This window comes from Harpia harpyja, chromosome 2, assembly GCF_026419915.1.
Source record: "Harpia harpyja isolate bHarHar1 chromosome 2, bHarHar1 primary haplotype, whole genome shotgun sequence".
Classification (NCBI taxonomy): Eukaryota; Metazoa; Chordata; class Aves; order Accipitriformes; family Accipitridae; genus Harpia; species Harpia harpyja.
The window spans coordinates 42,641,883-42,654,014 of NC_068941.1; the positions used below are offsets into that span (position 1 = coordinate 42,641,883).

Consider the following 12,132-nt stretch of genomic DNA (forward strand, 5'->3'; position numbering starts at 1 on the left):
CATGCACACATACGGAGTGTTATTACACAAAACTCATTACCTTAAGAAAGTAGACTAAAAAGAGCAGTAAAACCAAAGAAATTCTATCTTACACAGGTACAAAGTATCTTTTGTGTGACTGAAAAGCAGAGCTGGACTGCTGGATCTTCAGATCTCCACGTTCCACTACTGCAAACTAAAGAAAGGACTGATGTCCCTGGGCTGATCACTAGGAAAAGTCTTGTTGTATTTTGCACATGGTTTACACAACTATTTTCTAGTGTTCAGGATAATGTCTAAGATCAGGAATTCCTGGGAATTATTCCTGAATCAGAGAAATGAACATGGTTAGATGTTCTCAGCAGCGGACACAGCAGCAGCTGCAAGCAGAGGAAAGACAGCTAACTGCACCCCTGCGCTCTGAAATACAATGAATGCTGAGACAGAAGTGGATCTGCCCTTATACATTTATTTACTAGTAAAACTTCTATTTTATTTACTTATTTCTCTTCAGTAGGATCTCTGAAATACAAAACATCACCAAAACCAGTCAGCAGAACGCGGCCCATTACTCATGATCAACCGGCTTGCTGGTACAAGGCTTTCATAGGAGGCTTTTTTCCCCAGTCCTTCCCATTTGGGCATTGCTTGGTCGGCTGGCGCTGCAGTAGGACATCTGAATGGCGTGCGGGCTGTCCTTCAAAGTCCTGCACGCATGACAGCAAGTGCCGAGCGAGGGGGTGGCGTGAGCAGTGTGATTATTCTGTCCCTGCCGGCCTGCCGAGAAGGTGCTGCCAGGTAAGAAAGCAGCTGTCTGTGACCTTGGCCAGCTTTTATATGGCGAGAGGCGGGAGGAGAGGCCTTTTCCCACAGACCCTTCACTGCCAGCACTTGCTTGAGAGCTGACACCTATTCCATTTCAGTGCATGAAAAAAAATCAAGGCTTATTGAAATATTTCTTGTAGCGTTTGATATTATTTGTGAGGTGTAAGACACCTAAAGATACACCTAAAGATACTAAAGGTATCTTACCAAAGCAGCTCCCTTTTCTTGACTTTGTCACATATATCTCACTTTTATTAGTCATAGAAAGATATTAGCTGTATGCTCTTATTTAATGTGAACCTGAGGGGTGGATGGAATTCATTTCTATTTTATGCGTTGTCCTGTTGAGTTACCGCAAATATTCATCACAACCATAGCTGCATCAGGAGGCGCTTGCAAATGCCAGTGGATTTGCAGAGAGCCCAAAGGAGGCATTTAGGTGCTTTGCGTACAAGAAGAGGCAACAAGCAGCCAGGCTCGGCGGCTGCGGGAAGCACCGTGCAGGAAGCAGAGCCTGCTTCGGCTGCAGTAGCTCAAGCTGCTGGTGCCGACAGTCATTTGTTCCTTTTGTTCGTTTATGCCAGTCCTTCTAGAACAACTACAGCATCCTGGTTTCTATTCCTGACATAAAGTTCAGAAGGGTTTTGAAAAAATAAGCTTACCTTTTTCTCTTCTTGCAGACAGTGTTATGGGAAGCCTCTGGGCTTTGCTTTCTGTTTCAGGAAACAAATTCACTTTGTTTCATTTGCAAGTTCCTGTGTTTGAGCTGGAAAACCCTGTCCTGAGAGACCTGTTGCCTTAAACTGGCCCGTGGCAGTAGATTTTTGCATCCGCATGCATGTATGTGTGTGCGCGCGCGCGCACACACACGTGTATATATATGGCAGCAGCAAATTCTGAAGGGCATGGAATTATGTTCAGAGTGTGTCTATAATTCAGTTAGGAGAGGAACGTTGCTCAGAAGGTGGAGCTGAGGGTACCCGATATTTGGGCGTTACAGAATCAACACACTGCCTGCTGCCTGCCATGGCGTGTGGGCCAGGTCGCGTGCTCGCTTACTTCTCGTTTGCCAAAGAAGAGGTGACTTCCTTCACTTTTTATCTGCCATTCTACAGCCCAAAGCCCAAGAGCGCTTCACCATGAAGCCCGATGAGGATTACAGGACGTTGCAGAAAGCGTCCACCGATGTAGTACACTTAATCATTGGATAAAAAGTATAAAAAGGCTGGGAGACGATGCCTTTCAACTAGAATGGGGGAGGGGGGGGGCATTTGCTACCCTCTCGCTGACCCATCGCCGGCGGCGGGAGGGCCGGGGCGGGGAGGGGGGGCCGGGAGGGGGGGGGGAGCGGGGGTTCCCCCCGCTCCCCCCCCCTCCCGGCCCCCCCTCCCCGCCCCGGCCCTCCCGCCGCCGGCGTCGCCGCTCTCCCAGTGCCCATGTGCGGTCGGTCGGTCGGTCGGGACATGCTCACTGGGCGAGGACCGCGCCGAGGCTACCGCACATGCTCACTGGCCGCGGAAAAGAGCACCGTGGGAGGTAAGGAGTCGCTCCGGCCGCCGGAGGAGCCGCGCTTTCGTTCCGAGAGGGCCGTGAGATGGCTCGCCGCCGGTTGCCCGGTCGCCACAGGCTTTAATCGCGGTGGGGGGGGGGGGGGGAGGGTGGTGCAAGGGTCCGGCCCGGGAGCTCCGTTCCCGCCGGGCGGCAGCCACCGAGGCCCCGTCAGCACCGAGGCCAGCGGCGGTGGCGGCGGGGCCCGGCCGCGGCGGTGGGGCCGGGGCGGGAGGCGGGCCGTGCGGGGGAGCTCCGTTCGTTTTCTCCTCACGCTCTCCCCGCCGTGCGCCGGCAGCGTTCGGCAGCACGGAGGCCGCTCCCTCCCCGGTGCTGGGGCCGGTGGGAGACCTCCGACCGGGCCGGGGAGGCGAGGAGGCCGGGCGAGGGGTAGGGGACGCCGGGGGCAGCTCGGCGACCGTCACCGGCGCGGAGGCGGGGGGGGGGGGTTGTGTGTCTGCGGTTGCCGGGGGGGCTGAAGCATCCCGGTGGCTCCCGGAGGTGGAGGGAGGGAGAGAGGGGCAGCCACTGCTCCTTGAGACGAGTTAAAAAATAAAATAAAAGAAAAGTGGAAAATGCAGCTGGTGCTGAGGCATCTGCGAGGTTTCCGCTGGCCCAGGGACGCGCCTGGGAATTATCTGTGGGATGGGAAACAAATGGAAAATGCCCGGGGTGTCGCGCGGCTGCGATTGGGGGCAAGGTGAGGCCGAATCTGGCCGAACACAAACTCGGCTCCTGGCCTTTGGGGTACGCGCTTTTGCACGTGAGAAGTTAAAATATTAAACTGAACATGGTGAATAAAGCACGTTATTGTGGGTTGTGTTTAGTCATCTTTGCAAGGCCCTTTCAATGCTGGCTCCGCAGCGAGAATACTTCCTGCAAAATAGTTATTCGTGTTTAAATTCTGTGCATAAAATTAAATTTGCAAGCCTTTCTCATAACTAGCGTTATGAGATAGCATGATTGCTATTTTATCTGTGCAAGGTCATAGAGGGCTTGCAGTTCCCTGCCTTGTTAGATGACTGGTTGGTCACATTTACCTGTTTTTAATGCAGTTGATACATGACCTTTTTTGGTGAGGAATTCTGTTTCCAAGTTTCTGTGGATTTTGAGTTAGGCAGCCTTTGAAGGACATCGTGTTTACTTCTTAAACACACGGGAGCAAAGTTGCACTTAAATCTGTTCCTCTCTGCCGGTCTCTTAACTTTGGGAAGCTGTTTGACTCTCAGAAAATTGCCTAAGTTGCTTGCATGTAAGAGGTACAGCTCAACAGACTCTCTCTCCCAAGGCAACTAAGCTGAAACTTTTGAAAACAAAAACCAAAACCATTTGTTTACTTTTTGTAGGTATGTGTTCCCATTTGCCATATCTAGCCCTTTTAACATAAACTTCTTTCTTTTCTTTCGCCACAGACCAAAGGTTTCTCTGAAGCTTAATCTTCAAGATGAAGTTCTTACTAGCAGTTTTCTTTTTCATCTCGTTCTCCTTATGGGTTGAAGAAGTCTATTCCAAAGAGAAGTCTTCAAAGAAAGGAAAGGGGAAGAAGAAGCAATATCTATGTCCCTCGTATGTTCCTTGTTTCTTTTATGCTGTTGTATGATGGCGGTCCTGCCCTATTTTTAACAGTGGAAATTACGTGGCAATTGAAGTAGAAGGTGATGCTTTCTGCCGAAAGAATGGGGTTTGGGGTGGGAATAGGAGGAAGAGGGTTTGACCAGCATCATAGCTAAGTTCTGTCACTGAGTGTGTTTCTTCTGCAGCAGGTCCTCTGTTTTAATGAAAGGAAAAATCTAAGCCATAGTAAATCGTTTCTTTCTTTGTGCGGGATTCCAACCCAGTTTCTTGCTATTTATGGGGACACATAATGTAGTCCCATAGTGCTATGCTGTCTAGCATCGTGTTGCAGGTGTACTGAGAAAAGCAAGGAGGATGCAAAACTGTCATACTGAAATTCAGTTTCTGGTTAGCTTAGTTCTGTAAGAGAAGGCTTGTCCTACACATATTCTTATTGCATGTTGAATAGAACTAAGGTCTTCAGCATGTTCCGTCAATGATTTACAGTACTATAACATTTATGGAGGTGGATTGATTGTTGCTACAAAGCATGCCCTTACGGAATAATGTCTCTGTAAAAATACAGAAATTAAAATCTGTGATTGCCAGTTGAATAGAGAATGTATTCTGGATACCTATGATTACTTGATGTTAAAAATACTCCCTCTTTATAATGCCTGTCAAGTTTTAGGTTGTGATCCATAGGTCATTGCGAAAGTTTTATTTGTGAGCACCTTTTTTGTCATTTTCTTGGCTAGTCTTGCTCATCTCTTTAGTGTTATGGTATAAGTATCTGAGGAGAAGATTGATGGAATATAGTAAGTTGCCAATAAGTGTAGAAAAGCGCTGTGTCTGAAATGATCAAATTGTTTAGACAAATTTAAACACATTTATTCTTTGACCATAAAAGAAGAAGACTGGAAGATGAGACTGGCTATTTAACATTAATAGACTTTTTCCAAGCTAAAAAAAAAAAAAAGAATAACAAGACAGAAGCAATGTTTGAATAATACTTTTTAAAGTTCGAACTCTATTTAAATATTGACAGTGATGTTTATTTGTAACCCAAACTTTTTAGAAAGTTTATACGTATGGTGAGTGCTTTCATTCTTTTTTTATATCAAGCCTAAAAAATGAGATGTATCTTTGGATTTGAATACTGTAAGAGACAAGTCTCAAATGTGATCATGACTCATCTGAAATGACTCCTACCTATTCTGTCCCATTTGAATAGTTATGTTGAGCTCTGAATGGAGCTTTTGGTCTGAGCTACCATGAAGATTTGTAGCAAGGGGAGAAATGTCATAGTTCCCAGGACAGGCGTCAGCAGGGAAGTCCTGCGAAAGTGAGTTACACAGCTGGGAACTGAATCCAGATCTTCCATCGTCTCGCTGAAGCAGCCAGCATTTCCCCCTGTTCTTGACTTGGTCTTAATTAGCATTCAAAACATTGATGTAATTTTATCTTGATAAGTGGGTGGATTTTTAATTTGTTTTTCTCTTAAGCACAGTATTTCTTGGTACCCTGTTCTTTTTGATATCAGTTGACATTACAACTATTAATTATGATGTCATTTGTCACCAATATACTTGAAAAGCATTGAATAAATGCTATAATTTTCGAAGTGATACTTTTACATTCCAGCCAGTTGAAGCTTTCTGCGAAAATACTAGCGGAATCCAGTATTTGTCTGATGTATCACGTGTGCAGTGTTGCTAGCTAGAATTAATTGTTGTAGTGTAAGGCCTGTTGGATTTTCTGAATAATGAACAAGTTGTCTATATCTTCCTTGGCTGAGGTTCACAGCTTGAGAGACAACCACTTGTAATAGCGGGGCTGCAGGACTGCTGTTTTTGTGGCTGGCATCTAGAAGACCTCTCATGTGAATGAGCAATGAAAGTCAGTTCTGTCTTGCAGAGAAATTATCTAATGCTCTCTTAACTCAGGCTACTGATGGCAAACTTTCATTCATCAGCATTTTTTTCATAATCATTCACAAAACCTCTTGACTTGGTGACACTCTGTGTTATAAAAAAGGCTGTGTACTCTTAATAATCTTTTTCCTGTGGAAAAAAAGTAAGGAATCTTTCCTCAGAAACAAACCAAAACACAATGCAGTGGAGTGGGAATTAACTGACACCATAAGGGTTGACCAAAAAGAGTCTTGAAGTGGTTGAATGAAAAATTTACTAGTAAAGCGCAAAAGAAATATTTTAGAACAATGCCTTGTATCTTTTCTAAAGAAAAAAAGCAGCATTTTGCATCATGTATAAAATTGAATGGTACAAATTCCTAATGAAAACATACATTTATAAGTTAAAATCTTAATCTACCTTTAATTTGCATCGGTTACTGGTCCAATAAAATTTAAAGCTTAATTGTAATGAATTATTGCTTTTTGTGTCCTTACAACATGTGAAAGCTAAATTTTACCTCCTCAAGAGAACAAAACCCCATACTAGTAATTATATAAGGAACAGTCTTCTCTTTAGAAGCTTTATAATGAAATTCAAAGGTATGCAAATATTTTTCCAGGAAAGATTTATACTGAATCTGATGTTACTGCCTGAGTTCCTTAGTTTGATGTTAAGAAATGGATGGTTGTAAGGCTGGTTTGGGACTTTAGCATGAATTTGTTTGTACGAAAACTGAGCATACTTGAACTTTTCCTTTTATGGCTCTCCAGAATACAAGCCTTTCGCCAAATGTGCCCCTCTGGCATGAAGTTAACTACTATTAGAACAAGCTGGAAACAAACTGATTAGAAACCCCATAAAAAGTTCATTATTGTCTCATAAGCAGATACTTGCTTCCTTCAATTAGGAAAACTGTTTTGTATCTTAGAACAAAACCTCTTACTTGTGATTATTCATAATGCTGTACTTCTCAGTGCATTGTTTGATAGTGGCTTGATTGACCATCTGATTTTCATTTATTTCTGAAACTGTTTTTCCCAGCTTTTTTATCAAGGGTTTTCATGAAGCTGATGCTTAATCATTTGGTTCTTATTTGATGTAATGTTTGCTTAGAACAGATGTAAGATTTTACATCTTACATTTAGATCATTTTCCTTCTCTACCTCAGACTTTACAAATGAAACACAGAGTAATTATACTTGTTTCTGATTCCTGATTGTTCGCCGAGTAACAAAGAAATTGATATATTAGGGCTAAAATCCTATAACAGGGAGTTTTGCAGCATAAATCTGAGAAGCTGGCTTCCACAGATGCATAGTGCAATAAAATATAAAGCTTTAGTGTAACAAAACTCTTGCCTGTTGTCTCCATGGAAAATATATTAAAAAAAAAAAAAAGAAACAGGAACAGGTCCACCTCTTCAAGAAAAAAATTAGAAATTTTGTGGATCACAGTCTTCTGTTAACAAAGCTTATTTTGAAATTCACTATACTGTATACAGATGATTTCAGTATAGCTACAGATGGATTTAGTCACTTGATCTCTTTCTTGATCATAGACTACCCATCAGCTGTATTACCTCTGTTACTTCTTACTAACTTGTTCATAATTCCTCATAACACCTGTTTCTGGTAAATATGTTGGACACTTTGCTGTGACTTTTTCTAAGAGCACTGCTGAAAAATGTTTTTCCTTTTGTTAAGTCATGATAAATACTTCAGGTTTTTAATGATGTTTGAGCTTCTGCTGTTATTCCCACAATACTTAGTAGCCCAGAAGGTCTCTGCTCAAAACTACTTGCAAGATCTCTAGAGAAATGAAATTGTAAGGGAAGAGAAGTTTAGTTATGACAGTGTTAGAGAAGGCATAGAGTGTCAAATAGCAGCTAACAAAATCAGTTACAACTGTGCTCCTAATCACACCTATCCCTGTTAATTACAGTTTTAGTCGACTCAGCTGTTCACTTGCACGATGTTCGTTTCTGAAGATCCCACAGTGTCTCTAATGCTATGGCAATGCTAAGAGTATAACCTCAATCACTAAATCTCATTCTTTTTTCTGGATAGCAAGACTGTGCTTTTAAAATAGCATCCCTCCTCACCTTTATGTGTTTTTCCACATGGAGATTTATGTTCATGTAGATGATTAACTAAATTCTCTATGATACCTATAGAGACTTTTTTACCCATAAAGCAGGAGTAGAAATCATATTTTGGCCTGTATTCAATAAAGCATATCAGCTACTTCAAAAACTGTGAAATGGCCCTCTAAGCCCTCCAGAAAACATGGCTTGTGCCATCTGCCAGGGCAGAAGCTTAGAAAGGTCACAGATGCCAAGGTTCAATAAACAGCTTCTTTTAAAAAATAACAACAAAAGACAGTGGAACTGGGGAAAAAAGCCTTTGATGTGTTTAAAACATAGAGTTGTATGAAAGTCTGTCCTAAAATTTCTCTTGGTTAACTGGCAGCTTCTGACACGCTCTTCCCACAAAGACTAAAGAAGAAGTTCAAAGCGTGTCTTGTATCTTGGATCCTCTCCACCTTTCCACAGACCTTTTTTAAATTATATCAAGCGTTTGGGCATACATGGCCTTTCTATCTGTAATATGTGATCATCTCCCAAACGTCAATGGTGGGAAAGTGGAATCATCTTTGTCTTCGTTCCCATCTTGTAGAAGACACTGTTGATAGTTTGTGAACATTCTCATTTGTAGGTATGATGGGAGGGTTGATACAGTTTGTGGGAGAAGAAGGAATGAAGTTGAAAGAAAAGCCTGAATTTGGTTCTGGAGGCAGTTACATCTCACAGTCATTCTGAAGTACATTGCAGAGCCCGGGTCTGGTTCCTATAAAAATTCTTTTGCCCCATAGTAACAGCAGTTGGTCAATGGTTTAATTATTCTGTAGCATGTAACGCTCATGGAAAGCCGTGATCCTGGACAGATAGAGCCACATTCCAGGAGGTTTGGGAATTTGTATTCACAGTCGATAAATGCGCTGGGGAGTAAAAGATAAAGCTATATAAGCAAAACCTAAGTTCTTTTGTAAAACAGTAATTAAGCGTGGTAGGCTGGTTGTTGTTCAGTAATCCTCTCAGCGAGCAGTGTTTACTCCATTCTGAACACTGTAGTGATTGAGATGCTACAATCGTGCGGTAAAGTTACAGACTTTGTATTTCATATACAACCTCCAGACTGAGAAAATACTTGGATCTGCTGGTTAAATTACACCTCCTAAACCTAAGCGCAAGGAAAACCATAGGCCTAAATTCTGTTCTCAGCTCCACTAAATGGATCTTATATAGAATGTATCTCCACTTACACTTTCCACTTATATCTCCACTTATACCACCATACAAGGTGGTTGGCTTTTACTAAGATCCATGCATTGTCTCAGTACTTACCTCATTTGGAAGAAAGACTGGGACAAGGAACTGATGTGGATAAATTATTTTTAAAAAGTCTGTGGTTCTGCTTAGACATCTGGATGCTGATCGTGTTTCATGTCTGCATGCAGTATCAGGATACGACAAGACGCCCGTTATGCAGAAAGGTCGCTTAGGTGGTAACTTCAGTAGGATGCAGAGGTGCCTAAGATAGGAGCAAACTAGCTAATTTTAAGAAAAGGAAGCATTGTTGTGAGCTTGCTGTGAGCAGTACTAGTCAGGCTGGATGAAGTACCATACTAACCTGGTTCTCCTGGTTTGGGGGCTGTCATCTCTGTGGCGGGCAGATGAATCGGCTTGCTTTTCTCAAGTTTAGGGAATAACAAGGCACTTCAGATTACCCCTTAAGGTGTCCAACCCTGGCAATCCTGAGTGTGAAACCAAAGCTGGACTTAGAGGTTTAGACAAGGACTGAATTAGTGACACTAACTGAGTTATTCACACCATGCAATGTCAGGAAGGTTGCTTACATGCCCACATTAGGAGGCTGTGTTCTTTGGTCTATCTACAATAGGAGATGAAAGATGAGTTATTTCACCTCCACAATTCAGGGTTCACAATTCGAGGTGCCCAGTCTGGGTTTCTGTTTCAAATTCTGCTATGAAGGAGCCTTTCTCTTTGTTCACCACACTGGATTACCTCCAAATTTAGGTACTGAGGTTACATATCTAATTTTAGGTGTTTAGCTGTCAACTACATTTGTGAGGACACATAAACAGTTATTCAGAGTTCCATAGTTTTAATGTAATTTGAGTGATACTACTTTGCTTTGGAGGCATTGTAATTATCTTCCCTAGTAATGGAGATGTCACCTGGTACAGTTTGAAAATGTAGCTATTAGGCATACTAGAGATCACAGACGTCACTCAGAAGAATGATATAGTATCTCTTTGATTTGTATTAACCTGGTTTTGTGCTTTGAGTTATTGCACTTCAAAAATCAAATGCCTGCAAATCAGAACACTGATTGTTTATATCAGAGAAATAGCACTTACAATATATGGTGAGATGACAGGTACTGTGTTTCCCAAAACTTATTTTTATCATTCTCAGGTATACATTGCCATGTTTTATGACTAAAATGTCAGTTTCCATCACATAGATTAGATAAACTGTGCTGGAATCTATTGTTTCAGCATTATATAGGAAATTTTGCTGGAGATAACAGAACAGTGTGAGTTGGAGTATGTATTTTTATCTGTCAGACAGTAATCTAAAACTACGCAGGCAAAGCTTGATGCTAGATTATCCAAGCTATGTGCTCTAAGCAAACACCAACAATAGAATAAGCACGCTACCTGACTGTCTGGACTGCAGTGTGTTGTGAAATGGTGTGTGAATACGTCCCTGTGACATGCCTTTTTTTTTTTTTCCTGATTGTCATGCCATAGTAAAAAGTATATTCATGTTCTCGTCTAAAATTAGAGATTCTTCACCATAATGGGATCTTGATCTTAAGACTAGGGATCAGGGCAGTAGGTGAATGAATACAACAGCGAAGGTTCTCCTTCCCACTTGTGTAGAATATCGTTTATATTCTTTTCTCCAGTCATCCTTCTGTAGCACTGTGTGTGATAAGGACTCATTGTAACTTCAGCGAGCTCTGAGAGACTAAATGTCATGACAACCCATAGAGATATAATGTCTTCTGACACATTTGCTTAACGCAAACGTAACGAAGCTATATAAATTTCAAACCAAGTGTAAAATATGCTTCCTTTTGCCATGCATATCTGCTTATCTAAACTTCTGGATTTTGATTAGTGAATTATGAAAATAATTATCCGTTGCCATCAGCTGAAAATGTTAATCATGTTCTTCAAAGCAGTGATAAAATGTGTAGACCTGCAGTGGAAGAGGAGATGGACACCTTACAGCATGTCCTGTGAAATACAGTATTTAAAGTCATTCTTTTATTCGTCAGTGATACCAGAAGTAACCTCCCAAACACCAGAGAAAGGCTAGTTATATCACACACAGGTATTATGCTGAAAGACTAACTGTATTTGTTTTCTTTTTGGCTTTTGAGGACACTGTTTGTAGAAGTGAGAACACTTTTGAGAATACTGTTTGTTTTTTCTTTCTTTGCAGAAAAAGAGAAATCATTCTTTGGCTTTGTTTTTTGTTTTTTGGGTTTTGGGGTTTTTTTTCCAAAATTGTTTTTTGGGCAAAATTCTTGTTAAGGCAAGAATTATTACTATTACTTGCTTTTAAATTCCCTTTATAGCAAATGTGAGACTTCTGTTGCCTTACCCCTTGGTATTTACCATATCTTGCTTAGAACTCATCAATTACTATGAAGAGTGCTACTGCATTTCCACTTCTTAATGCTTTCCAGCAGCTCCGCATACATTCAACGCAAGTTGAAATAAATGTATTAAAATTACAACACAGACTGCAACTGGTTGAAATCTAAGGGAAATCTTAGGCTAGTTATCAGCTTTTCAGAAATGTGAAAATTGTAGGTTGAATAAGAAAAAGTGGTAAGTAACTTCTCAATTGGTGTGAGCGTTGTTATAAGGGAGTCAGACAGCCTTCAGCAAATTGAAGTACAGCTTCTTTTAGGAAGGGAGATCTCAGCTCAAATTCTTTTTCTCTTATGTAGTCTATGGATTTGCCTATTGTTAATTCATTCCAGAGTGGCCAATTAAGCAGGGGGCGGTAGTGGCTTTAGGTAGATATCTTAGTGGCATGAATAGTCCCAACCTGTTCTCCAAGCACCGAACCCATCCCATTCACTGTTTCGTTAAGTCATTCTGCTCATCTGTCACTTTGAAAGTGGCATAACCTCTTAACTCACCAAAAGCTACACATATGATGTATAGATTTGCAGGTGAAATTTAGGCATTTTGATCAGCAAGGCTC

At 41.7% G+C, this 12,132-nt stretch overlaps 1 protein-coding gene across 4 annotated transcripts in view; it reads left to right on the forward strand.

Moving 5' to 3' along the window:
* Positions 1 to 754: 754 nt before the first annotated feature.
* The window catches only part of GLRB (glycine receptor beta), a 53,129-nt gene continuing 41,751 nt past the window's right edge, over positions 755 to 12,132 (forward strand). For 2 of the 4 annotated variants that reach the window (XM_052778047.1, XM_052778070.1), the window contains exons 1-2: positions 2,235 to 2,340; positions 3,765 to 3,918. In XM_052778047.1, coding sequence (XP_052634007.1) covers positions 3,797 to 3,918 — 122 coding nt within the window. In that variant the 5' untranslated portion in view covers positions 2,235 to 2,340; positions 3,765 to 3,796. Of the gene's footprint in view, positions 778 to 2,234; positions 2,443 to 3,764; positions 3,919 to 12,132 lie in introns of those variants that run through there. The other 2 variants (XM_052778062.1, XM_052778054.1) reach the window with 2 other exon arrangements.